General features: G+C 55.9%; 1 protein-coding gene across 1 annotated transcript in view; it reads left to right on the top strand.

The window, feature by feature from the left end:
• The first annotated feature begins 6,777 nt into the window (after nucleotides 1–6,777).
• The window catches only part of WNT3A (Wnt family member 3A), a 54,484-nt gene continuing 35,705 nt past the window's right edge, over nucleotides 6,778–25,556 (top strand). The window contains exons 1-2 of the mRNA XM_055234671.1: nucleotides 6,778–6,979; nucleotides 22,395–22,636. Of these exons, the coding sequence (XP_055090646.1) occupies nucleotides 6,909–6,979; nucleotides 22,395–22,636 (313 nt within the window). The 5' untranslated portion in view covers nucleotides 6,778–6,908. The remainder of the gene's footprint in view (nucleotides 6,980–22,394; nucleotides 22,637–25,556) is intronic.

Raw genomic sequence — 25,556 nt, forward strand, 5'->3', positions numbered from 1 at the left:
ATGGTTCCAGCATTTCATGGCCATTTCATGGGATCAACCAGGATTAACCACATGGCTAAAGGGAGAGGCTCATGGCCCTACTTCCATGGTTCCCAGATTCCATCTTCTCTTCCTCATAGAGAAGTCCACAATTCCCCACACATCACCAGGCCACCTGCAAGGAGAGCAGGTTCAAGAAGTCACCTTGCAATGAGAATGAGATCGTGTGTCTCCTACATCATGCCCTAAGGGAGAGAGGATGGCATGGAGCTGGGAGGTGGATGGCTGGGGTGTCAACTGAGAGAGACATGCCTGTTGGACCCCAGAGTTGACTTTCATGGCATCCAAGAGCTGCCTGTGAGAACACACACGGTTTGATTTGTGAAGGGATGTTCACACAACCATCATGTGTCAGCCTCCTCAAAGGTGGCATGTATGGCACAGCATGCGAAGGGCTTTGAATCAACAGACATTCCTGGAAAGAAAGCGGTGTGGGGGTGTAGAAGGATCCCTGGAGGCTGGGACCCGGAAATCAGGGTCTGCCCTGAGGGCCCATTGCTCCTTCCACTTTGCCTTGAGCCCAGTCTTTCTGTACAAGGAGGGGCTAACCTAAGGTTCCAGTTGTTTTCATCAGGTGGGATCTGGTGAAGGGTCAAAATGCAACTCTAAGGAGGGTAGTTGGAGGGGTGACACCCAAGGAGAGAGCGATGTCTCAAAACAGACTGAATTATTTCCCAAAGAGGTACCCCAAGCCCTGCAAATGCACTCTCTAGGGAGTCTGGCCACTGGGCCCCTTGCCCTCATCCCACAGGGCAGCTCAGAAAGGCAAGCTCACGAGGACCGGCTCGTGTCCACCCACCCCCTCATTGCCCACAAGGACTCCTGAGCATGCCCCCCATCCTGGCGTGATCTTCTGCCCTGGAGCCAGAAAAGGATGGCCTTCTGATTTGGAGTCCTGCCGTCGGTCTTCCAGTCTTGGAGGGAAACATATACTCTACAAATGGTGAGCCTCAGAGAGAGCCCAGCCCTGCTGTGCTGCCTCCAGGAGGCTCAGGTGGCTGTGCCTCCTCATTCAGCCTCACTGAGCCTTTTCCACTTCCAGAACATGGTGAAATTCGCTTCCCTCTGACCAGACAGTGCTTGGTGGATCACCGGGCACACAGTGGGCATACAGTGGGCATGGTAGTCACTGTCATCACTCTGCTCCAGCAGCCTTCAAGAAATTATCTCATCTGACAACCCACGTTTACCATAAGGACCTTTTGGAGGCCAGGCGCAGGGGCTCACCCCTGTAACCCCACAGTTTGGGAGGCCAAGGCAAGAGGATTGCTTGAGCCCAGGAGTTAGAAACTACAGTGAGCTATGATGGCACCACTGCACTCCAGCCTGGGCGACAGAGTGAGACCCTGTCTCAAACAAATAAACAAAAAAGAACCTTCTGGATAACTGAAGGAAAGTGGAAATTTGATCAGAGATCTGGGCTGGAGAGGATAAAAGGCTTTTAAAATAGAAATATAACGGCAAGCTCAGAAAAATAGATACAGGGCAACGGTAAGAAGCAGACAGGTAACCAGATTGGGCTGCTGGGAGATGCTCACTGAGACAAGCAGTGCAGTGGTGTGCCGCTGTGAGGGGAAAACAGGGATGGTGCCCCCGCCACCCTGGTTTGCGACTGGCGTGCACGGCAACCGGGCAGAGCAACAACTTCTGCGGGCTGGACCTGCCCTGGGCAGGGGCCACGGGGAGGCCACAGACCCCGGTCTGAATAAACACACAGCAGGAACCCAGAGCTGCGGATATGTAGACCCCACACAGCCTCCCACAGGGGGCAGGTGACCCACAGGAAGACAGACAGCCCTGAGCTCACAGCCGTACCTGCAAAGCCCTGCCAGGACATACCCACATCAGTAATGTCCATGGAGGCTCTCACGGCGATATTAACGTGGAGGAGGTAATTCCCACAGTGCCTGAGCTGAACAACTCCAACAAAGGTGGAGACGGGGCGGAGGGACAGAGACAAGGAATGTAGAGAGGGGCTGCAGACAGGAAGAGCAACTCACAACTGTGCAGGAGGGCTCATCGGCTGTGACAGGAAAACACACAGAGACTGATAGAAAGACAGGACGGCCATAGACAGGAGGTGGGAGGCAGACAGGTCTGTGGCCCAGAGACCCTGTCTCACCACAGCAGCTTTGGGGAAGTAGGTGGCCATGTCATTTTGCTTGTCTCTGTTCGGCTGACCTGCGCATCTCAGGCCCAGCCCTGGCTGCTCTCTTTCCAGCTGCACTTCCCGAACTGTGTGCTAAGGCACCCTGGGACGCCACAGCAAATTCCCAGGGTGTTGCAGAATATCACATCTGTAATCCTAGCTCTTTGGGAGGCCAAAGTGGGAGGATCACTTGAGCCCAGGAGTTCAAGACCAACCTGGGCAACATAGTGAGGCCCTCGTCCCTGCAAAAAAAAAAATTGTTTTAAAGAAAGTACAATTGAGTCTTGGACAACATGGGGGTAGGGGCACCAACACCCTGCAAAGTCAAAAACTTGAGTATAACTTTTGACTCCCTGAAAACAAAACTACTAACAGCCTCCTGTTGACCAGAAGCCTTGCTGGTCCCACACACAGTCAGGACATATGCTACATGCCACATGTGTTATCCACTGTGTTCCTACAATAAACTCAGCTGGAGAAAGGAAACTCCTGCTCAGAAAACCTAGAAAAGAAGCCAGACTCACAGTTCACGAGGCAGCAGTGGGTCCTCATAAAGCTCTTCATCTTAGTGGTCTTCATACTGAGTGGTTGAGGAGGAAGACAGAAGTCTTGCTATGTCAGGGTGGCAGAGGCAGGAGATATCCATGTATAAGTGACCCACGCAGTGCAAACCTGTGTTGTTCAAGAGTCACCTGTCCTGCATGAACATCACCTTGTATGGCCTGAGAGCCAGGACCTTGAACAAGAAGTGAGAGTGTTGCTTCCGGAGGGCCAGTAACTGCAGTTATGTGAGGATGAAATAAAAATGATTCATTTATTTTTAACTGATATTTTTTTCAAATAGCTACTAATCATTAAGTTGTTGGACCTAATTACTTAATAAACAAAGCCCTTAGGTATTTATTTTAGCCTGAAGAGCTGGGGAAAGAATGACTATAAGTTGTTTTCTTGATGTATTTTATTTTATTTTATTTTATTTCGAGTCAGGGTCTCACTCTGTCGCCCAGGTTAGAGTGCAGTGATGCAATCATAGCTCACTGCAGCCTTGAACTCCTCAGCCCAGATGATCCTCCCATCTTGGCCTCCCAAAGTGCCAGGATTACAGGTGTGCACCACCACACCTGGCCAATTGAAAGTTTTGACCTGAAGAACCCACTGCTTATGGAGAAGGCATCCAAAGAGTGACCCCCACAAGGAGGGTCAGGGAAGCTTCTAGAAGGGACCAAGTTCCAGTGGAACTGAGTGTGGAGGGGCACTCCGTCTTCTGACCCTGGACCCCTACCCTGTGTTGCTGCTGTTCCTTCCAGGGTCCCTCAGCCAGAAAGCCCCCAGAGCCTTGAACTCTGTCTGCCCAAACCCCTTCCCTGTTTTCCCCCAACTTATTTTTGCTCAAATGAGAAAAAAAAAGGAAGCAAAAGATGACCAGTTAGTGTCTGAAATCCTGGCTTGCCCCACCCATAACAGGGACTCACACCCGTTGTAGACAGGGAGCTCACTGCCTCACACAGCAAACTGCCCATCAGAGATGCCCCTCCCACCTGGCTTACCCCACCCAAGCAGGTGTCTTACAGAGCTTCTGGGGTGGGCAGCGCCTCCTCTCGCCTGGGGGCCTATTCTGGAAGGAGGGAGCACGCTCCCTGGGCCCTTCAGCAGGCCAGAAATGATGTTCCCTCCAGCACCATCCATACATGGGGAGTTTTGTTTCATCAAACACATGGCTGGCTGCTCAGGGCTTAACTCCAGAGCCGCCCGGTTGTCAGGCCTTCTCACACGTGCCCTCTCTGAGGACCATGAGCCCTTTCCTGATGCTGGCTTGTAAAGGTCTCACCCACCTCCCCGTTCCACGTGTTGGAATGTGGGTCTGTGTCCTGGCCAACAAGGAGGCCTATGGAGACAGGGCCGGGTCTCAGTCACCTTTCAGCACCCACCCGGCATGCCCCCAGGAGCCTGCCCTATGCTTTGACCTCGGCCTACGCCATCCCAGTCCCCAGTGCAATGCTCAGGTGGGGACATAGACCTTGACAGACTGGTCAGGGACAGCTCCTTTTAGGCAACAGCAGAGGGCGCTTCCAGGGAGGCCCCCTCACCTTCTGCTGCACCTCAAGCAAGGGACAAGAGGTGCTGTAGGCAACATCACCCGAGCCTGGAAGACATTCAGGAGCAGCCCCTCAGGCCGCTGACATCCAGCTGGGATCCCACCCTTGCTCCCCCGCTCTGCTCTCCACCCCACCCCAGCCCAGCCCCACTGACTTGGCTGCTCAGGAGCCGAGGCTCTTAGGAGGCTCACAGAGGGAACGAGGAGCCCCACGTGGTACAGGCAGGTACCGAGGAGCTAGTTCCAGAAGCCTCCACCCGCTCCTCCACTCAGCCTACCCTGGCTCCCTGGTATCCAGAGTCTTCAGAAACAGGAGCCCTCGCTTGAGAGCTGGGCCTGGGCAGGCTGAGCTCCTGCCTGGGGCCTTGGAGTCTGCTCCTCCCTTCATCTTCTGCAGCCTGGGAAGCGGCCGGCTCTCAGTGTGTCCACTACCCAGGTGGCACGGGCAGAGGACGGGGCCTGATGGGGGAGAAGAAAGGAGGAGGGGCTTGGGAAACCAAGGGGCAAGAGGGCAGGACTGAGCAGGCTGCGCTCACCTGCCCCCTTCAGTGAGGTCACGAGGCCCATCCTGTCGGTGGGCAGAGCTGGCATCCTCTGGGGGGCTCTAATCCCTGAGCCTCATTGCTGGGGAGGTGGGGGTAACAAGAGTCTGCATGCCTCAGGCTGGGCTCAGGTGCCCACCCCACCTGCAGCCCAGGTTTCCCCCAGTACCATAACTGGGTGGGATTTTTGCTGCAAGGCAAAGTCCAGAGGAGCACAAACACGCTCCCTCCCCTCCCCCTCCCTGTCCCCACCGCCGCTTCATTCCAGAGCTCTTCCCTCCTTCCCTCTGAGGGTGGGGGCCCCGCAGTGCCTGGGAGAGGCGGGTGGGCGGCCCGGCATGCGTAGCGGGAACTGGATTCCCAAGGTAGTGAGGAGCAAAGGGAACTTTTTTTCAAAGAGAATGGCTGTCACTCTGAATTCAGGACTCCTGACATAGTCACCAGGTGACCCCTAGGGCCGGTGTCCACAGGACCACAGGCTCCCTCTGCAAATGCAGAACCAAGTTGTGAGTGGGGCACACTGTGGGAAGCAGCTGCCTCCATCAGCCAGCCAGTGACACACCTGGGGACATCTCAGCCACCCCCTCCCTGAGAAGCTGCACAGAAGCGGCCACATGCCCATCCCTGCCTCTCCATGCACCTCCCTCCCGCAACTCTGCAGCCGCACAGGAGGCCTAGCCCACAGGCTGGGCAGTGCAGGATGCCCAGAGAACACACCACGGATGAGTCTGGAGTTGCTTGGAGCTCTCAGAAGCTCCCGGAGCTTCCTTCCTCAATTCCAACTTGGTAACCAAGATTCCTGCTGCGCTTAGGTCACAGTGTGACTGCAGGAGGACCAGCCGCGGTGGGAGAGTGCCTCTTAACCATCCCAGTTATCAGGTCCCCCGGGGGAGGCTGGGGACACTTTCCCTCTGCAAATTACAATCTCCCCAGGCGGCTCCCGGGGCTACACATGGATATGCAAATGACTGGGAGCTGGAGAGTTGACTGGTCACTCGGTGACCTTGGGCAAGTCACTTTCCCTCTCAGGTCTTCCCCTCTCCATCAGCAAACTCCTATAGCTTAACTAAACAGTCAGAAATCCCTCTGGCAGAACAGGCCGCATAGCTCTGGGCAGACCTGGAGGTTGGTGGTCCCAGAACCTGGGGGCAGCACTGCGCTTCCCCACCGTCCCATCGCGTCAGGGGCTTCCACTGTTCTCTTCCCTGGTGGAGTGATGGGGAGAAAAATGGAGGGGTCAATACCTGCGCCACAGAGAGTTCCACTCGTCCCCAACTGTGACCCACAGGCGCGTGGCTGCACCTTGGAGGTCCACCTGGCCGCTGTCCCCATTGCAGGCTGCACCCATCCCGGACCCTTTCTATCCTCCGAAGGCGCGGACAGCCCTGGTCTCAGAGGAAGGAGTCCGGCCGCAGGCAGACCGGGCCAAAGGACGTTCACCCGACAACCGTCCGCTCCCGCCCCAAACCCCCGCCCCGAGAAGGTTGATGGATGAAGGGGAGCCCTAGCCCAGCCACCTCGGGGGCAAGAGACGGAGCTCGCCATAGACCAGGAGCGAGAGAGGGACTGTGGGTCCCACCGTGAGCGCAGGGCGCTCGGGGCTGGAAACCCAGGACGCGGCCCGGGAGTTCCAGGAGGGCGCCTGCGGATCGCGCAGCCCCGGGCCGGCCGTCTGCCCATCTGGCGCACCCCAGCGCCCCGCGCACACCTGGGCGCCCGCACACCAGCACGTCCTCAGACACACCGGCACCCACGGCAGCAGGAGGGGGCCAACGCCGCCGCCGCCGCTCGGGCTCCCAGGGCCCCGCCCGCCCCTGCCTGCCCCTCCCGGGCCCCGGCCCCGGCGGGCGCCCCCCGCGGCGCTGCCCCGCCCCCGCCGCCCCGCGCCGCCCCGGGCCTCGGCCCGCAGCCCGGCCGCCGGCCCACCTGGCGCAGCGCCGCCCTCGGAGCCCGCGCACACCCGCGCACCCGCGGCCGCAGGAGGGCCCAGCGACGCCGCCAAGCCAGCTCCCAGGGCCCGGCCCGCCCCGGCGCTCACGCTCTCGGGGCGGACTCCCGGCCCTCCGCGCCCTCTCGCGCGGCGATGGCCCCGCTCGGATACTTCTTACTCCTCTGCAGCCTGAAGCAGGCTCTGGGCAGCTACCCGATCTGGTGGTGAGTGAACCTCCTCGCGTTCGCCCCTGCCCCTGTGCGCCGCGCCCGCAGCAGACGGCCCCCTCGGGCAGGGACCCTGGGGTGGCCCGAGCCCGCGCCCTTCTGCTCCAGCCCCGCGTGCGGGCCGCGGGCGGTTGGTTTTCCTTGACGGCCACTTTGGACCTGTTCAGGCAGCTGGGACGCGTGGGTGGCGGAGCTTCCGGAGACATTGATTCCCGACCGGGGGAGTAGGGGAGGTTGCGGAGGTCCTAGCTGCCCCTAGCGTCGGACAGGGCGAGCAGTGGGCTGGGGAGAGGCTGAAAGAAGGTCGGCACGCACGGTGACCGAGGGGACAGGCAGCTCGAGGCCAGGGGACAGGCGAGGGAAGAGGGCCAGCGAGAGAGAATTCGCCTGAGACTTTCCTCAAAAACCGTATCTTACACACAAACACACACACACGTTTTAAAACAAAGTAGGTGAGACAAGACTGAACAGCTCGGAGCAGCGTGGTTACGTAAAGAAAGCTGGGACCCGGCGGGGAGTGGCGCAGAGCCGGCGGCGGGGCGCACTGGGGGCCGGCCCTGGGCCCCGCGCGCCTCCCCGCCGCAGTCAGGGCGCGGGGGTTTCCAGGGGGCCTCTCTGCGAGCCCTCCGCCTGGCTCCGCCTGGCAAGGAGGGGCTGCTGTAGAGAGAGGTAAGGGTGAGTTAAGCACGGGGTGTGAGGGGCTCCAGGACCCTCAATCAGAAAGCGCTGTGCTGCGCCCTCCAAGCCAGAAAAGGCGCGTTCCGTGAGACCCTCCCCAGCCTGGCGATGGAAGTGCAGATAAACCAAAGGAAGGGTCCCGAAAGGTCTCTCTCAGGCCTCCCACCTCCACCGCACATATCCTGTGGGAGGGGGAACGGGGTCCACACTTTCACCAGGGCTTGTGATCCTTCAGAGCCCTCACCAAGCAAGGATCACCCCAGTTCCGAATAAGGGCTCTCTCAGATGCCCAAGATTGAGGAACACAAGTGGGAGGAATGTGGGCGCGCAGGGCCGGGCGCAGCGCTCGTAGGACCCGCAGTTGGAGAGAAGCCTCCCCACAAGCATGCACACTCCCCCCCATCCTTCTCCGACGGCAGCCTGGAATTATAATAATTACGCCGAGGGGAAGGGGGGAGACCCAGCGAGCCGAGGTACATCTAATCCGATAATAATTTTTCTCTTCGAGATGGTTCAGGAGCGGGGGCTCCCGCGGTAGGGGCGCCGGGCCAGGAGCAGCGGGGCGGGAAGGGGCAGCCCTAGGCAGCTGAAGGGCCTGGAAGAGGCCGCGAGGCCGCGGGGACGCGCTTCCGGGACCCCCGCGCGCCCCTACTTCCGCGTGCGCATTTCCCGTGCGGCACCTGCGGCGCCCAATGGCCCACCTGAGGGTCAGTCTCGGGGCTCGCCTTGGGGCGCGGGGTTACTGACGCGCGTCTAGACGGCCGCAGGGAGCCAGGGGCAGCGCGTCCGTTCGAGAGAGCCCCGAGGGCTGCCGGCTTACGCACCAGGCTTCTAATTAGAACCCGCCGCAGCGTTCCTGAGCGCAAAAGGAAGCGCCTTCGCCCCCGCGCCCTTCCCATAAATGTCGCCAGCCTCCTGGCAACCCCGCGCCCTAGGATCTTTGTCTTGTCGGCCCTGAGGGCTCCTAGCCTCGGTCTCCATCCAACTCATACGCATGTATACCTCCTTTTCACCTGGGCCCCCTGTGTTCTACCCTGAATGGACCCTGAGACACCCTCGGGGACAGTCAGGCATTCCGCAGGGGAGCCAGGAGGAGCAGAGAAGTGAAGTCCCTGTACCCTCCGCACCCTCCTATCAAGAGTCCAGGACAGCCCTTTGGCCACACAGGGAAGCGGGGCATAGAACCCCACCTGACACTGACCCGGGTGGGTGGTGAGGACCCCTCCCCCATCCCCACCCCCACTTTGTTCTCAGTAGGGTTCTCACACTTGGGGATTCTCTGCTTCCTGAGAAGCAGCCTCCTCTTGGGGGAGGCTGGCTCCCTGGGGACAAGTCTGCCCCCTTCTTGATCCCCTCTCTGCCCCCAGGCAGGCTGCTGGGACTGGAGCAAGGACAAGCCTTCCCCCAGGTGTGAGCAGCACACCGGCAGCATAGGTAAGAAGACTTACAGAAGGACACAGCGTTGCAGGACCCCTGCTGCTGGACCCCTGCTGCTGGCATCCTACAGTTTAATAGCCGAGGAAGATTCTCTCTCTTTCTCTGGTCTTCTACCCAGTAGAGCATCTCCTCCTTTCTCCTGCCTCCCCGCATCCACCCCAGATTAAGCATTACCAGGGGAGGAGGGGACCTTGGCCCCTGCCAGGTGGGCTCCTGGTGAGCCCCAGTGGAGCAGAGCAGGCTGGGATGGGGGGCCTCTCTGTCACTCCTCACCTGGGCCCCCAGCCCCTCCCTAACATGAAGCCGCTGGCCTCTTAATTCTCCCCCCTCCACTATCAGGGCACATGAAAGTGAAAGTGAAGGGGAATCTCCTCACCTGGAGAAACAAACCAGGAAACAGCCCAAATCAGGGTAATTAGGCTTTTGAAGTTGGCAGAGGGAGAAGCAAAGGTGTCCCTGTGGCCAGCAGCCCTGTGAGAGTGTGAAGGGCCACCTGCCTCCCCAGGGCCGGGTGGCCCAGAGGTGTCTTATACCCACGCAGCAGATGCCAGTGGTCCCAAGGCCGAGCAGGTCTGAAATGCAGAGAGATGGGCCTAGCCTGACACTGAATGGCCCAGAGCTTCACAGACGCCCAGGGGCATCCATTCTGAGCTCATCCGGTGACAGAGAGGAGCCAGGCAGGAGACCAGACCGAGGCATATGCACCTGACCACCTGCGTCCCATGAGGCCACAGACGGCAGGAACCTAGTGGCCCCTGCCTCCCTGCACGCCCCTTCTAAGCTGAGTTCTCAGGAACAAGAATTCTTGGAAGAGCCCACATGGACGGAGGACAGGGCAGCTGCGCTCCAAGGAGACCATGGCTCCATCTGAGAACAATCCCCAGGCATACCCGCACTCCAGGGCACTCTGACCACCTCTCCCTTCTTCTTCCCATATCTGGGTTAATGGAATCTTGTCATCTCCCCAGGGACCCCACCAGGACCCTAGAGGTGGGCCTGTGCCTCCCGCCACTGCCTCCCCAGGGTCCAAGCCCACTTCGGGGCTCGCAACTGGATTTTGTTCATCTTTCATGTCCCTCTGCTGCCTTTACCAGACTGGGCTGTGGCACTCCCGCCATGGCCACCTCCTGCTTCCGTTCTCAGTCCTGGCCCTCCCCTGGGACCCACACCCTCCCAGCCACCTGGAGTTGCTGCCAGGCCTGGCCATACCCACCGCCGCTGCCTGGCAGAGCACAGCAAGCTCCGCCCTTCACCCAGCCCTGCTCTCCCTCTCAGGCCGTTCCTTCTGTCCGGCCGTCACCAGCTCCTGCTGGACTATGGGATCCCAAGCACAGACACCTGGCTGCCTGCAGATGGCCACCCCAGTTGTCCCGGGGAAGTGCGGTGTGGGCTGTGTCCAGCCTTTTCCCTGCCCCTGGCCTGCTCCACAGCCTCGCTCATGCTCCCTCCAGGGTCTCCCTCACATCCCTCTAGGCCTCGAGCTTGTCACTATGACAGAAACACATCATGACCTCTATTTTTATAGGGCATCTCACACAGCCCTCAACAGAACATGTAGGTCCTTTCAGGCCCCCACTCTCCTACACACTCATGGGTGCAAACAACCTCTTGGGCACAAGAGCTCAGCCCTTCCTCCCAGCCCTTCATGGGCTGGAGGGCCGGCACCCTGGAGGCCCTGCTCAGCCAGTTTCTGCACTGCACCACCGCCAGGCACCTCGCCCCTGTGTCCTCAGTCCTGGTGGGCCTCATTGCGGTGGGGAGACAGCCTGACTGGAAGACGGGTCGGGTGAAGAGGCAGCTTAGAGAGGCAGAAGCCAGGAAGGGGTGCGGGAGGGAAGGAGCTCAGCTGGAATGACGGGTCAGGCACACATGTGTGGTGTGTGGGCAGGTGGCTGCAGCATGGGTGTTTTGGGGACTGAGAGGGGCCAGTCGGGCAGGGCAGGGACATAGCCCAGGGTACCCAGAAGCTCAGATGGAAAGGGCCTTGTGATAGGAGGGATGGTTGCCACTCCCAGAGTCTCGCTGCCTCCACATTAGCCTGCCACTGGCGCACTCCCTCCACAGGCCTGGCCTCACCCTAGCCCCTTCTTCCTTCTCCCTTTGCCTACAGCTGTCTGTGTCTCTCTGTCTCTGTTTCTCTCTTCCCTGTCTCTGTCCCTCCATATCTCCATACTTTTGTCTCTCAGTCTCTCCCTGTCTTTCTCTCTCTCTTCCCTGTATCTGTCTCTGCCCATCTCTGTCTCTCTCTGTGTCTCTCTCTTTCACTCTTTGTCCTTCTGTCTCTCTCTGCCTGTTTCTGTCACTCTATCTCTTTTCATCTCTGTCTCTCTGTCTTTTGCAGTCTCTGCCTCTCGTCTCTGCCTCTGGTGCTGAGGACAGCAGTCACTAGCAAATAAAACTCGTGAAACGAGCTGAGTGGAGCCACCAGGCCAGCCCTCCCAGAGCTGTGGGACCTCAGGGCCCTGGGGGTGGCATTGCTCCTCAGAGCTGCCCACACACAAACCCCTCCTGAGGGTGACGGTCAGGAGTGGCCACACGTCAAGTGTCTGCAACCAGACATTGGCCCTGCATGACTGCCAGGATCCGTAGCCACCTCAGGGACCCACAGCACCCTTCCAGAGTGCAAAGCTCCTCCTGCCTGGTGCTCGCACCTCAGGCACTGGCCAGCTTGGGCCCTTGAGGCCAGCTGCCCCTCTGACTCACGGGGCTTGTTCTAACGATGTTTGCTTCGCATAAGCCTCCTGGAATCCTTTGTAGCAGGGAGAGCAGGATGAGTAGATACAGTCATAGCAGCCCAGTCTTAGGGGTGGTGACCGCCCAGTGGCCACTTCTTCCACTGGGTCCCTTGTGCACATCACCGTACTGTGAGGAGGGAAGCTCTGGTGTCCAGCAGCCCTCCCAAGACACAGGCAACAGGGCTCGCGCCATCTCCATCCAGGGACCCCGTTGGGGCTTCTCAATGTGGGGCCTACCGTGCAGAGCCCAAATGTGAATGCTTGGCCACCTGCCATGAAGAAATCAGAACAGAAATGGGAATTTAAAAAGGACTTGGTGACATTGTAGCGGTTTGACGGTGCTGCAACCATTTCTGTGGATTTTGTAATAATGGAAATTTAAAAACAAACCAACCACGTCCCTCTGTTGAGACTCTAGTCTGAGAAAGCCAGCCTGAAGCCACACCTGGAGCGATGGGGGTCAGGGGGCTCTCTCAATGTGGACCACTGCCTGTAGCCCTCATCCATTGGATTTTTGACCCAAACGTGAGACTTCTAACTTGCCCCCTTTAAGAGTAGTTGAAGGGCTGGGTTGCTGTTTCTGTTCAGAAGACCCGCTTCATGTCTCTGAAGGCTATTGGTTGGGGAAGAAGGATTAGACTCTGTGTGGCTCAAGGGGCAGGGGCTGGGGCAGAGGTTGCAGGTGCCAAGGAGGCTGGTTCTGGCTCCCAAAGGGAAAAAGCTCCCTAGGGATGAGAGCCTGTGCCCCAAGTGGTATCTGGGAGGTGCTGAGCTGCCCCTACCGAGGCTGAAGAAAAGGAATGTCATTCACAAAGGAGACTGGTACAGCCCCACAGACAGACAGGGTCTCACTCTGTCACCCAGGCTGGAGTGCAGTGATGTGATCTTGGCTCACTGCAGCCTCGACCCTCATGGGCTCAAGTGATCCTCCCATCTCAGCCTCCTGAGTAGCTGGGACCACAGGCGCGCACCACCACTCCCAGCTAATTTTTGTATTTTTTGTAGAGATGGGTTTCACCATGTGGCCCAGGCTGGTCTCGACCTCCTGGGCTCCAGCAATCCTCCCCCATCTTGGCCTTGTGAGTAGCTGGGATTATAGGCTTGTGCCACTACGCCTGGCTAGTGTTTTTTATTTTTTGTTGAGATGGGGTCTTGCTCCGTGGCCCAGGCTGTGCACTTTAATGTTGGACAATCCCCCACCCCACCCCTCACTGGTTATAGCCCTGAGGCTCGTGAGGGGCACATGGCCGCTTCCTTGGCCTCCCTACTGGCCTCCCCAGGTGACACCCTGGAGGTGTCTCTCACGTTGCTGCTTCCACATTCCTTCCCCAGCAAAACGTGCCGCTGCCGCCCAGGGAAACTGGCAAGTGCGTGGCCGCGGGCACAGGAGCCGCTGTGCCTGCTGGGACTCGTTCAAAGTATGTGTCAGTAATCCCAGCTGGGCCGGCGGGCAGGAGGAGGTGCGGGTTGGGAGAGCTCCAGGCAGGGCCGGGCAGCCTGGACTGGGAAGGGGTGCCGACACCCAGGAGGGACCTGGGTGCCTTAAGTCCTGGGGACCCTGGCCGGCTCACAAGGTGCTTGAGCTGCCAAGAGTGGTCTTCCAGGCAGCTGCAGTTCCACCACCGGGTGTGAGGAGAAACCAGGGCCTCAGGGGTCTCCCGGGCAGATGGGCACCCTCGGGCAGTCTCAGCCTGGGCGAGATGGGAGGTCGTCCACCAACAGGGAAACACTTCGAGCCTCAGGTCTGAGAAAGGAAGCCTTATCCCCACCCATGGAGTGGCCCTGATCTTAAGAAGACAGATTTGGAACAGGATGTTTGCTCCAGAGGCCCCACAGAGCGGAAGCCCACCTGCCCAAGCAAGACCCTCCATGGCAGAGACACCCACCTGCCCTGGTCCTCCACACCTGCCTGCATTGCAGCTGTGCTGGAGCCAGAGGGGTCCCAGGAGGTGACCAGCTGGACTCAGGGCACAAATTGCATCTTGGAGGGGCGGCCCTGGCAGACCTGCGAGTGGGGTGCTCTGGGTCCCTCTCAGGCCAGGAGAAGGCTGAGATGACATCCAGCAGGGCAGCAGGGCCTGAGAGCAGTGTCCCCATTCCATGCACTGCTCCCCGCCTCTCTCAGAGCTTCAGGTAGGAGAGGGATCCATTACCCCATTTGACAGATGGGGAAACTGAGGCCCAGGAGGGGAAAGAGAGAAAGAGCAAACAAGCGAGTAACAGGGCCCAAGTTACAGCCCATGCCTGCCTTCCAGACCTGTCCACACACCTGCGTGGAGCATTACTGTGAGGTCCCCACGCCCCCAGCAAACATGCAAGCACAGAGCCGTGCCCTTGGTACATGGGTGCTCTGAGTTTGCTAAATTTTACTGCTAAAAGACACCAGGCCTGGACTTGAGAAACCTAAGAGCCTGCCAGCCTCAGTAGGACTTGCACGGGAACAGTGGAGGCTGGATACGATGGCCACTCAGGATCTCCACAGCTGTGTGGCTGTGAGAAGGCCCCCACGCTTTGCCCTGAGCCTCCATCCACAGGGATTAGGTAGCACCTCCAGTGCCACCACATAAGACGGGAAATTGCACATGGGACCAAACCAAGCTGGGGAGGCCAGCGTGGCCCGGACTGGGCTGGCCTACCGCCTGCCTGTGGTCCTGGGCCAGCCTCCTTCCTCCCCTGCATGTCACAGCCAGCGTCTCTGCCGTACCCCTGGCGAGCTGCCCGGCCTTTCAACAGAAGTGAGGGAGTGGGGAAGAAAAACCATTAGTGCTTGTGGGCTGCAGGCATGGCTGCTGTGACTTTGGCCACAGGCGGGAGCCATGGGTCTAGGTACTGGGGCCATTCTACAAAACTACATTTGTGTGTGTTCTGAGTGAATATGACAGCCTCCCCTTCAAAACAAACTATTATTAGGAAAAAAAAAAAAGAACCTAAGAGCATTGGTGAAAATCTGGAAGGAAAGACAAGTCTGTGATCTTATCAACTTTTTCAATTTTTTGTTTTTCTAAGGATAGAAACAGTTTGTGTTCTGTTTTTGAAAACTCACTAAACATCATCTCCATTCTGGGGCCTTCTGGATGATCACACGATGGTTCCACTAGGCCTTGTGGTGCTGGAGTGCTGCGATCTGCTAGCCCAGCCCCGCCGTTCCCTCCAGAGCTGGGATTCCAGGGAAAGGGGACAGAGCAAGAGAGGTTGGAGGTATTGGAAGAGCAGGGGCACATTCCCTTGGGACACGAATTTTGCACGGCCAGAGGGATATCTGGTGTCCCATCCAGTTGGGCAGTTAGAATTCCAGCCACTCAGCTGTGTGGCAGCTGGACGTGGGAAACACGGACTCTTCCTGGGACACTGTGGTGTTGGCAGTGAGAGGGGAGAGGGAATGAATTCCTCATCCGGTGAATCACAGGCTTGGGGTGCAGGGCATGGGGGCAGGGAGGGCAGGCTGGCCTCAGCCTCTCCCCGGGGACTGGGCCCAGCCTTCCTGCCCCTGCTGTTCCCACCGCCCTGAGGCAGGGCCCAGACCTCACTGTGATCCAGATCGATGGCATCCAGGAAGTGAGTAGGGAGTGACGGATGACAAGATCACCACCCCCGCCTCCCTCCCCGCCCCCGCCGCCCAAGTGCTTACCTGTGGTTCCTTGTGTGAGTGACCCTCAGCAAGGACCCTTCGTCCCTGACCAGACACTTGTTTGCATGCCTACAAAGCGCGGGAGAGGTCGAAGGGGAGATTGGAGAATTCATCAGAAGCCCCAGAAGCCCAAGTGGGAGCTCCTGGCCCTGACTGCTGGCTGGGGCCACGCTTGTCTTAGGGCACCAGGCAGGACAGTGGCCACTCGTGGCTGTTCCGCTCGAGGCCATGAGCAGGCAGGAGCTACGAACTGACAGCCAGTGCTCAGGGTCTGTCTGTGCCCGTCACCTTCCAGGCACCTGATGTTGCCCCTTTCTGTCTCCCGCACGTGCTTTAAGCGTCTGCTACTACCTTTCTCTTTTGGGGACCCTACTGACTAGAGGGTGGAGGTAGGTCCCTGACCCCCTAGGGTGATTATCAGCAAGGCTGACTCCCCAGAGACTCGGCCCAAGGGAGCCCCCAAGGACCCTCAGAGTCCTCATGAAGACAGACACAGGCCACGGAGCAAGTTTAGACTCAAGGAAGCCATAGAAATTTCCCCGTCAGCCTTAGAATGTCCAAACTAGAGGCAGCCTGGGTGAACCCAGCACACGTTCCCCGTGGCACTCATGCTCCTGAGGCTACCCTGGGAAGACCCTGCTCTAAACCACAGCCCCCCAGTTCAGCTGGGGAAACTGAGGTTCCAACAGTCCCAAAGCTGCAGGTGCAACTGTTAGGGCCACCACTCATGTCCCCCTGGGTGGCCTCCTGGGGTGGAAAGGGGGCTTCACTGGGGACAGGAAGCCCTATGATGTCTTGGGTCGTCAGCTGCAAGGAGGCTGTCCAGGGTCTGTGTGACTTGCGCCATTTATCTCTGACTCATTTATAAATGTTATTTTGCAGGGACTGGGGTTTCATACATGTACTCGTCCATTCTGCATTGCTATAAAGGAATGCCTGAGACTGGAAAGAAAAAAGATTTAATTGGCTTAGGGTTCTGCAGGCTGTACAAGCATGGCACCAGCATCTGCTTCTGCTGAGGCCTCAGGGAGCTTCCACTCATGGTGGAAGGCAAAGTGGGGGTACGTGTGTCACACGCAGGAGAGGGAGCAGGGGAGGGTGCCAGGCTCCTTCTAGCAACCAGCTCCTGCATGAACTCATAAAGGGAGAACTCCCTCATTACCACAGGGAGGGCACCATGCCATTCACGAGTGATCTGCCTCTGAGACCTAAATGAGTAGGGCCTACTAGGCCCCACCTCCAACACTGGGGGTCGCATTTCCACATGAGATTTGGAGGGGACACCCATCCAAACTACATCAACACATTTGAAGGGCATTGTAGGATCTTAGAAAGCAGTGGCCCCTGGAGGCCAACATGCGGGAAGCCCTGTTCTGCTGTATTAGCTGGTGGCCGTGGCAAAGCTCCATTCCCTGAGTCTTGGCTTCCTGCTCTGGGAAGTCCCAGTGCCACCTATCCAGGTCATGTGGGTTTCAGGGAGCCACATAATTGGAGCCTGTGAGGAGGTCACCAGTGAGCCCTGCCCAGCAGGTGGAGGCCAGGTAAGGGGCTGGGTGCTGGTAGTAACAGGAGCGATGCTGGGTAGTGGAAGGGAGAAACAACCAGCTTCAGCAAGGCTCCCTTTCGGAGACAAGAGTGCTGGAAAAGTGGAGAGGCCGCAGGAGGAGGGAAGAGGAGGGACTAGCTCTCTAAAGACCACAATGGCGGGCGCGGTGGCTCACACCTGTAATCTCAGCATTTTGGAAGGCCGAGGCGGGAGGATGGCTTGAGTCCAGGAGTTCAAGACCAGCCTGGGCAACATAGAAAGACCCCATCTCTACAAAAAATACAAAAGTTAGCCAGGCATCATGGCACAGGCCTGTGGTTCCAACTACTTGGGAGGCTGAGGCTAAGATGGGAGGATCCCTTGAGCCCTGGAGGTCAAGGCTGCAGTGAGCCCTCAGCCTGGAAGATAGAGCAAGACTTCATCTCTAAAAAAGTAAATTAATAAAATTTTACAAATAATAAAGGTCATGGAGATGGGCTGGCAGAGACAGCGGTGGCTCGGGTCCCTGGAGCTTGCACAGCAAGATGCCGGAGGTGGCAGCCTGGCCCTCAGATCCTTCTCCTTCTCTGGGTCTGAGAAGCTTAGGTATTGGAACTCAGAGGTGGTCAGGAAATGCCAGCATGAGCAGGAAAGTGAGAGGGAGTATCTGCTGGCTCCCAGTGCTGCAAGACCCTATCTCTACAAAAAATACAAAGCAAGAGAGCAGCACTGGGGCTTTGCCATTGGCTAACGCAGACTGACCTCCCCAGTTTGGGCATGAACGCCCTTTTTACGTTCCAAGGTGGGATCCGGGAGTCCAGGTTGCATTGTATTTGATGCATCCTGAGAACTTGTGCCGAGAACAGGACCCTGGGGACACTCGATCTCAAAGATTGGGTTCTCATTCACTCTCCATTTGCAGAGCCCCTCCCCCACTCACTGCAGCCAATACTCCCTGACGAGACCCTGAGACAGGCCTGTCTGTCCCTTGTCCCAGGCAAGCCTGGCCCACAGGGTGTGGGAGGAGGAAGTTACAGGTCATGGTTTCCCAAGCACTGATGGATTCTGGGCATCTGCATTCTCCTTGGATTAGAAATTTGGATCCTAGGAGCTTTGGGGGGCTGGTGTGGGGATAGTGCCTGTGCAATGTAGATTTTTTTTTTTTGAGACAGGGTCTCACTCTGTCACCCAGTCTGGTGTAATCAGAGCTCACTGTGGTCTTGTCCTCCTGGGCTCAAGTGATCCTCCCACCTCAGCCTCCCAAGCAGGGGGGACTACAGGCGTATGCCACCACACCCAGCTAACCTTTGTATTTTTGTAGAGATGGGGTCTTGCTCTGTTGCCCAGATTGGTCTTGAACTCCTGGCCTCAAGCAATCCACCTGCCTCAGCCTTCCAAAGTGCTGAGATTATAGGCATGAGCCACCATGCCCAGCCTTATATTTGATTTTCTTTTTAATGACCCAACTGATCCTTCGAGGACCAGCCAAAATCTGGCGTCCCAGTGAGCCTCCTGGGCCCTCCTCTGCACTGCTCCCTGGCCCCACAGGAGCTCCCCACTGTCTGCCAGCTTTCCACCCTCCTCAGGCAGGGTCTGTGTGGCCCAGGCCTTCTGGTGGCCTGGTGCTGTCAGAAGGAGAAATCTCTCAGGAAGCAACTCAATGAACTGGAGGGGACCTCTGGTCCACAGGAGGCAGGACAAGCCCATCCTGACCCCAAATCCACAAGGGCCTGTCAAGGGAGGGGTCCCGTCAGGGCTGTTAGAGGCCAGGGATGCTGAAGCCACCTCTGGCCTGGCAGCTGGCCACCTGCATCCTGGCCATACTCAGGAAGATGGTGGACCAGGGCCCACCGAGGAGGAGGGTGAGAGGGGCACGGAGCTGGCTGACTCAGCACCCTGAGAATGGAGGCTTCAGACTTAGGAGTCCCCCTCTCTGCTTTCCCTAGAGACTAGGGACAAGGCCACCCCTCCCAGCCCCAAGCCTGCGAGCCGAGGTGGTCCCGGCTCCATGCTGGTCATAGCATTCTGGGGGTGGGCAGAGTGACAGCCCCCAAAATGAATCCAGCATCTAGCCTTGGAGAAGGGATGCGCCTTGGAAATGGCCACATCCCCCAGGCCAGTCCCTGTTTTGTAAGCAGCGAGCTCTAGGTGGATTCCTTTGTTTCTCCTCATTCTAAGTCTCCAAGTAAGAAAAGGACATTCAACTACTCAAGCTTTTCCTTCTTTCAGACACCTCTTGCTCACTTCCCTGGCTGTAAGCCAGGCTGGCCCTGGAGCTTAGGTACCCGGCCCTTCTTAGACACACTCCCAGGCCTCAGCCATGACACTCAAATGTTTGTCCCCTACAACATTCCATTAGGAAAATTTTCAAACATCTGGAAAAGATGCAGCCTTTGGACATCAAAGCCTTGTGTGTCCACAGCTCATACAGAAGTCAGCCTGCTTTATCTCACACCCACCACCCTCTCCATTCTCTATCTATCCATCTTATCTTTTTATGCTTACGTCAGTCTGCTCTGTCCCAAACACTGTAGCAGGCACGTCCTGAACCAGTGCTGGATGTTTTGCAAGTAACATCCCACATGGAGTCACACCATAGAATGGGTGAAGGGGAAGCATCTGGGTTCATGGAATGGAGGCACCTCACCTGGGGCAACCACCTCACCTTGGCTTAAAAATGGGAGCCCCTTGCCTGGGCGCGGTGGCTCATGCCTATAATCCCAGCACTTTGGGAGGCCAAGGCAGGTGGATCACCTGAGGTCAGTTTGAGACCAGCCTGGCCAACATGGCAAAACCCCATCTACTAAAAATACAAAAATTAGCCAGGCGTGGTGGTGCACACCTGTAACCTCAGCTACTCGGGAGGGTGAGGCAGAAGAATCGCTTGAGCCAAGAAGGGGAGGTTGCAGTGAGCCGAGATCACACCACTGCACTCCAGCCTAGGCAACAGAGCGAGACTCCATCTCAAAACAAACAAAAAAAGGAAGCCCCTGCAGTCCTGGGCGAAGCAGACAGTTGGTCTCCCAGACTCACCCATGGGCACCCCCAGGCCCCTCTGTTGGGGTTCCTGGGTGCTCTGAGGTGCATGGTTTGAAAACCACGAGTCCAGCCCCTATGGTCACTTCCCTGGCCTGGTTCAACCCACCTTCTCCTGTCCAGAGGCCTCTCACCCACAGTCCAGGTCAGAGACAGCTGACCTCGGCCACCACCACTCGGCCCTGGGCAGTGGCAGTGCAGACCATACCCCAGGGACCCCGGATGGTCATCCAGTGGCCGGGACTCAAAGGAAGAGAGAGGATGGGGGAGGAGACATGGAAAAAGACTGCCCTACAGCAGGGACACCAACCCAGCCTGCATCAGGGCTGGCCTCCCTGGGAGTGCTGGGATCTACAAAACGGTGGAGGGGGTGTGCAGGGACACCTGGGGCAGGGTACCTGCATATAGTGAATGAATAAAGGAGTGAACGAGGGAGCTGACTGTGCAAGGACAGACGGCAGGGGTGCATGCTTGGGTGGTGGCCTGGGGATGCCCATGGGGTCTGGCACAAGGTTATGCACTCAAATGAGGGACAGACAGGAGGGAGGGTGACTAGGGAGAGGGAGGCCAGATCTCCAGGGGGTAGACATATTGGGGACCCTGAACGCTGGGAGTCCTGTCCGGAAGCCAGACTGGTTGGATCCAGTGGACACATTGACAGGTGGTCATAAGCATGAGAAACTCTCTCCCTCCACCCACCTCCACCAGTGCCCAAAAGGACCTGGTGATTTCTTTAAATTGAAGTGTATTTTGTACAGCAAAATGGAAGACCCTAAGTGCATGGCTCAATTCGTTCTGACGTGAAGCACTCACATAACCAACATCCCAGTCAAACACAGAGCACTTCGGCCAGGCTGGCCCGGCAGAGCTTCCCTGATGACAGGCACATTCCCTATCTAACTATCCCATTCAGGGTAGCCACGGGCCACACGTGAAGCACGGCTGGTGCCACCGAAGGGCTGAGTTTTGCATTTCTTGTATTTTAATTAATTTTAAACTTAATTACATTAATTTAAACGGCACAGGTGTCAAATGCCTTTTGCCAAAAGCAGAGCACAGCCTGGGAGCTGTTGGGACCTGGAAAACAAGGAGTGAGGTTGCCACGGTGCTGACCTCTCCCGCGGATGTGTGTTGCCTGGTCTTGAGCTCAGATTGGGGGATGCGGAGGGCCCCAGGAGCATCTCACAGTTGAGCCCCTCCTCCCCACGTGCTCACGGGAGCCCATGCCTTCGGGTTTCTGAGCAGCGTGGCACCCTAGAGGCAGCCTTCATTTGTTTATTCACTCTCCTATTGACGGATGCTTGGGTGGCGTCCAAGTCCCTGCTCTCAGGCTCAAAGGCCTGGGAAGATTCCTGAACACGTCCCATTGTGGACACGTGTTTACATCTAGGGGTACACAGCCAAAAGCGGGCCTGCGGGCTGGCGGGATGGGTCTGAGTTCCGCGGTGATTTCTGCGCTGGGTCACGCTTACATCCCGGAAGCCAGGCCTCCTCCTCCAATCCTAAAGCCAAGGGCATCCCTCCTCTGGGCAGCCCCCGCCTGACCCAGTACCCAGCCTGAGTTCTCAGGTTCTAGCCCTGAGTTCCCCATTGGGCTCCAGGGTCAACCTGGTGTGAACGGGGCCCATGCAGTTGTGCTGAGCAGGAATGTGGGGCTGCATCATTTCCTGTTACAGATCTGGACAATTTGAATTCTGAGCTGAGTTTTGGGGATAGGGCAGGTCAGGGTCCTGGCCTCGTAAAATCAGACTTCCAGATAAAACATACAGAAAAACACATAGATGATATCAAAACATCTAGAAAAAATTAAATAGCCAGCATTGAGTATTTATTCTGCACACAACATTGTGTTAAGCACTTCATGTATAACATACAGGCTTAAGAGCTGGGTAAGGTGGCTCATGCCTGTAATCCCAGCACTTTGGGAGGCTCTAGTGAGAGGTCACTTGAGGCCAGGAGTTTGGGACCAGCCTGGGCAACATAGCAGGACCTTGTCTCTACAAACTGTAAAAATAAAAATTAGCTGGCTCTGGTGGTGTGTGCCTGTAGTCCCAGCTAATCTGGAGGCTGCAGTGAGCCATGATCATACCACTGCACTCCAGCCTGGGCAACACAGTGAGATTCTGTCTCAAAAAAAGAAAAATTAGAAGGCATGGTTTATGAACATTATTTTAGAGGCCATAGAGAATCTTTAATTGGGATTTTAAGTAAAAATTCTCTTACTTGCAAAATAAAAAATCACATTTCCTTCATGGCGGAAGCTGCGTCTCGCCCCCCAGATGCACTTGAGGCCCCAGAGCAAAGGGTCTGTATCCTGCTTATCCGTGTCGCTGTCCCAGCCCCACACTCACCGCTGGGTCTTGCCCTCTGCAGGTCGCTGGCTGTTGGGCCACAGTATTCCTCCCTGGGCTCGCAGCCCATCCTGTGCGCCAGCATCCCGGGCCTGGTCCCCAAGCAGCTCCGCTTCTGCAGGAACTACGTGGAGATCATGCCCAGCGTGGCCGAGGGCATCAAGATTGGCATCCAGGAGTGCCAGCACCAGTTCCGCGGCCGCCGGTGGAACTGCACCACCGTCCACGACAGCCTGGCCATCTTCGGGCCCGTGCTGGACAAAGGTACGGGAGTGGTCTGGGGGAGGGCAGATGAGTCTGGAGTGGGACAGAGTCTCCCGCCTGGCGCTGCCTGACATTCTCATCTGTGCACATGGTGGGAACGGTGCCTCATGCGGACGCTGGGGTCCTTCCCGCTTACCGCCAGGAGGACGGTCTGGGGCTGAAGCAGGACTGAGCCTGCGGGGTTATTCGGGTATCCCTCCTCCTCCTGCTCCCTGGAGAGGAAAGCGGGCATTCTAAGGTGACTCCAACCATGGCCAGCGGCGGGGCTGCTCCCAGGAGCCAGGGCACAGGCCAGGCTTGCAGAGGAAATACACAAACTTAAAGACCTACAAGAAGGGAGAGGTTTGGGGGCACCCTAGAGGACAAAGAGAGACAGAGAGAAAGACAGAGAGAGAGAGAGACAGACAGACACAGAGAGAGACAGAGACACAGATACAGAGAGAGAGAGAGACAGACACAGAGAGAGACAGAGACACAGACACAGAGAGAGAGGAACAGTGAGATGGAGAAAGATAGAGACAGAAAGATGAAGAGAGAGACAGAGAGAGACAAAGACAGAGAGAGAGACAGAGAGGGACAGAGAGACCAAAAGAGAAAGACACAGAGGAATAGAGAGAGACACAAAGATGCACAGAGACAGACAGACACAGAGAGAGACAGCAATAGAGAGACACAAAGAGTGACAGAGAGACACACAGAGAGAAACTGACAGAGAGACAGAGACAGAGAGAACATGGAAAAGATTAAAACTTCAGCATCTTTTTTCAAAAAGTTGAGGTGAAATTCACATAACAGAAAGTCCGAGATTTTAAAGTATTCAATTCAGTAGCATTTGGTATCTCACAGAATTGTGCAGCCATCACCTGCCTAGTTCCAAAATATCTTCATCACCCAAAAAGGAAACCTGTGCCCATTAAGCAGCCATTCCCGTTCTTCTCCCTTCCATAGCCCGTAGCACCCACCCGCCTGCCTTCTCCCCTGTGATTTAGCTACCCTGCCTGTTTAAGAAATGGCATCACTCAATATTTTGCATCTGGCTTTTTTTCACTGAGCATGTTGATTCACCTGCACTGTGGATAGTTTCAGCACTTCATTCCTGTTCATGGGCTGAATAATATTCCATTGCATGGATGGAGCACACTGGTTTATTCATTCTTCAGGTTGATGCACATGAGTGTGGTCTCCACCTTTTGGCTGCTGTGGCCTTTTCTTGGACATACATGTGTTTGAACGCCTGTTTTCACACCTTTTGGTTTCTGTATCTAGGAGTGGAATTGCTGGGTCACAGGGTAATTTTGTTTCGCTTTGCTTGAACTGGGAGGTCAAGGCTGCAATGGGCTGGAACCATCACACTATTTTCCACAGCAGTTGCACCATTTTATATTCCTACCAGTATTGTTTGAGGGTTCCAGCTTCATCCTCACTGACACACTGTTTTCTGGTGTTTGTATTTCTTACTTCTAGCCATCCTAGAGTGTGAAGTAGAACCTCCTTCTGATTTCAGTTTGCACTTCTCTGATGACTGATGATGCCAAGCACCGTTTCATGGGCTTTGGGGCCATTTGTAGACCTTCTTTGAAATGTTTAGTCAAGTTCTTTGCCCATTTTTAAATTGGATTCTTTGTCTTTTTGTTGTTGAGTTGTGAGTGTTCTTTATATATTCTGGATATTGGACGTGCATCAGATGTATGATTGGTGAATATTTCTCTCTCATCGTGTAGGTTTTTTCATTTTTGTGAAAGGGTCCTTTAATACACAAAATTTTTTAATTTTGGTGAAATCCAGTTTATTTAGATGTCATACTGAAGCAAGAATTAGCTAACCTAAGGTCACAAAGATTCACATCTATGTTTTCTTCAAAGAACCTATTAGTTGGTCTTTTACTTTGAAGTATTTGATCTATTTTGAGCTCATCTTTTTATATGGTATGAGGTAGGAATCTAACCACATTTTTTTGCATGTGGAAATTCAGTTATTCCAGTACCTTCTATGGAAAAAACTGTTCTTTTTCCCATCAAATGGTCTTGGCACCCTTGTTGAAAATCGATTGGTCATAGATGCATAGGTTTATTTCTGGACTCTCAATTCCAATCTATTGGTCTGTATGTCTGTCCTGTCACCAATACCACACTATTTTGATTGTTGTTGCTTTGTGGTATGTTTTGAAACTGGGAAGAGTAAGTTTTCCAACTTTGTTATTTCTTTTCCAGATTGTTTTGGGGGGACAGGAAAAAAGATCGTTTTGGCTATTTCGGGTCCCTTTCAAATATATGTAAATTTTAGGAGCAGTTTTTCCGTTTGTGCAAAAAAAAAAAAATGCGGCTGGGATTTTCATGGGGATTTCATTGATTCTGTAGGTTGCCTTGGGAAGCATTGCCTCCTTAACAATATTAAGTCCTTTAATTCAGGAGCTCAGGATCTTTCCATTTATTTAGGTCTTCTTCCTTAATTTTTTTTTTTTGTTGTTTGTTTTTGTTTTTGAGACAGGGTCTCACTCTGTTGCTCAGGCTGGAGTGCAGTGGCATGATCATGGCTCATTGCAGCCTTGACCTTCCAGGTTCAAGCGATCCTCCTGCTTCAGCCTCCCAAGTAGCTGGGACTACAGGCATGAGACAGCATGCCCCCCCTGATTTTTGTATTTTTTGTAGAGATGGGATTTTGCTATGTTGCCCAGACTGGTCTCTAACTCCTGGGCTCAAGCGATCCACCCGCCCTGGCCTCCCAAAATGTTGGGATTACAGGGTATGAGCCACTGTGCCCAGCTTCTGTAATTTCTTTCAGTCATGTTTTGTAGTTTTCAGGATATGAGTTGTGTACCTCCATGGTTAATGTATTCCTAAGTACTATTTTTCTTTTTGATGCTATTGTCAATGGAATCATTTTTCTTTTCTTTTTTTTGTTTTGAGACAGTGTCTGGCTC

The sequence above is a fragment of the Symphalangus syndactylus genome, chromosome 19 (assembly GCF_028878055.3).
Source record: "Symphalangus syndactylus isolate Jambi chromosome 19, NHGRI_mSymSyn1-v2.1_pri, whole genome shotgun sequence".
NCBI lineage: Eukaryota > Metazoa > Chordata > Mammalia > Primates > Hylobatidae > Symphalangus > Symphalangus syndactylus.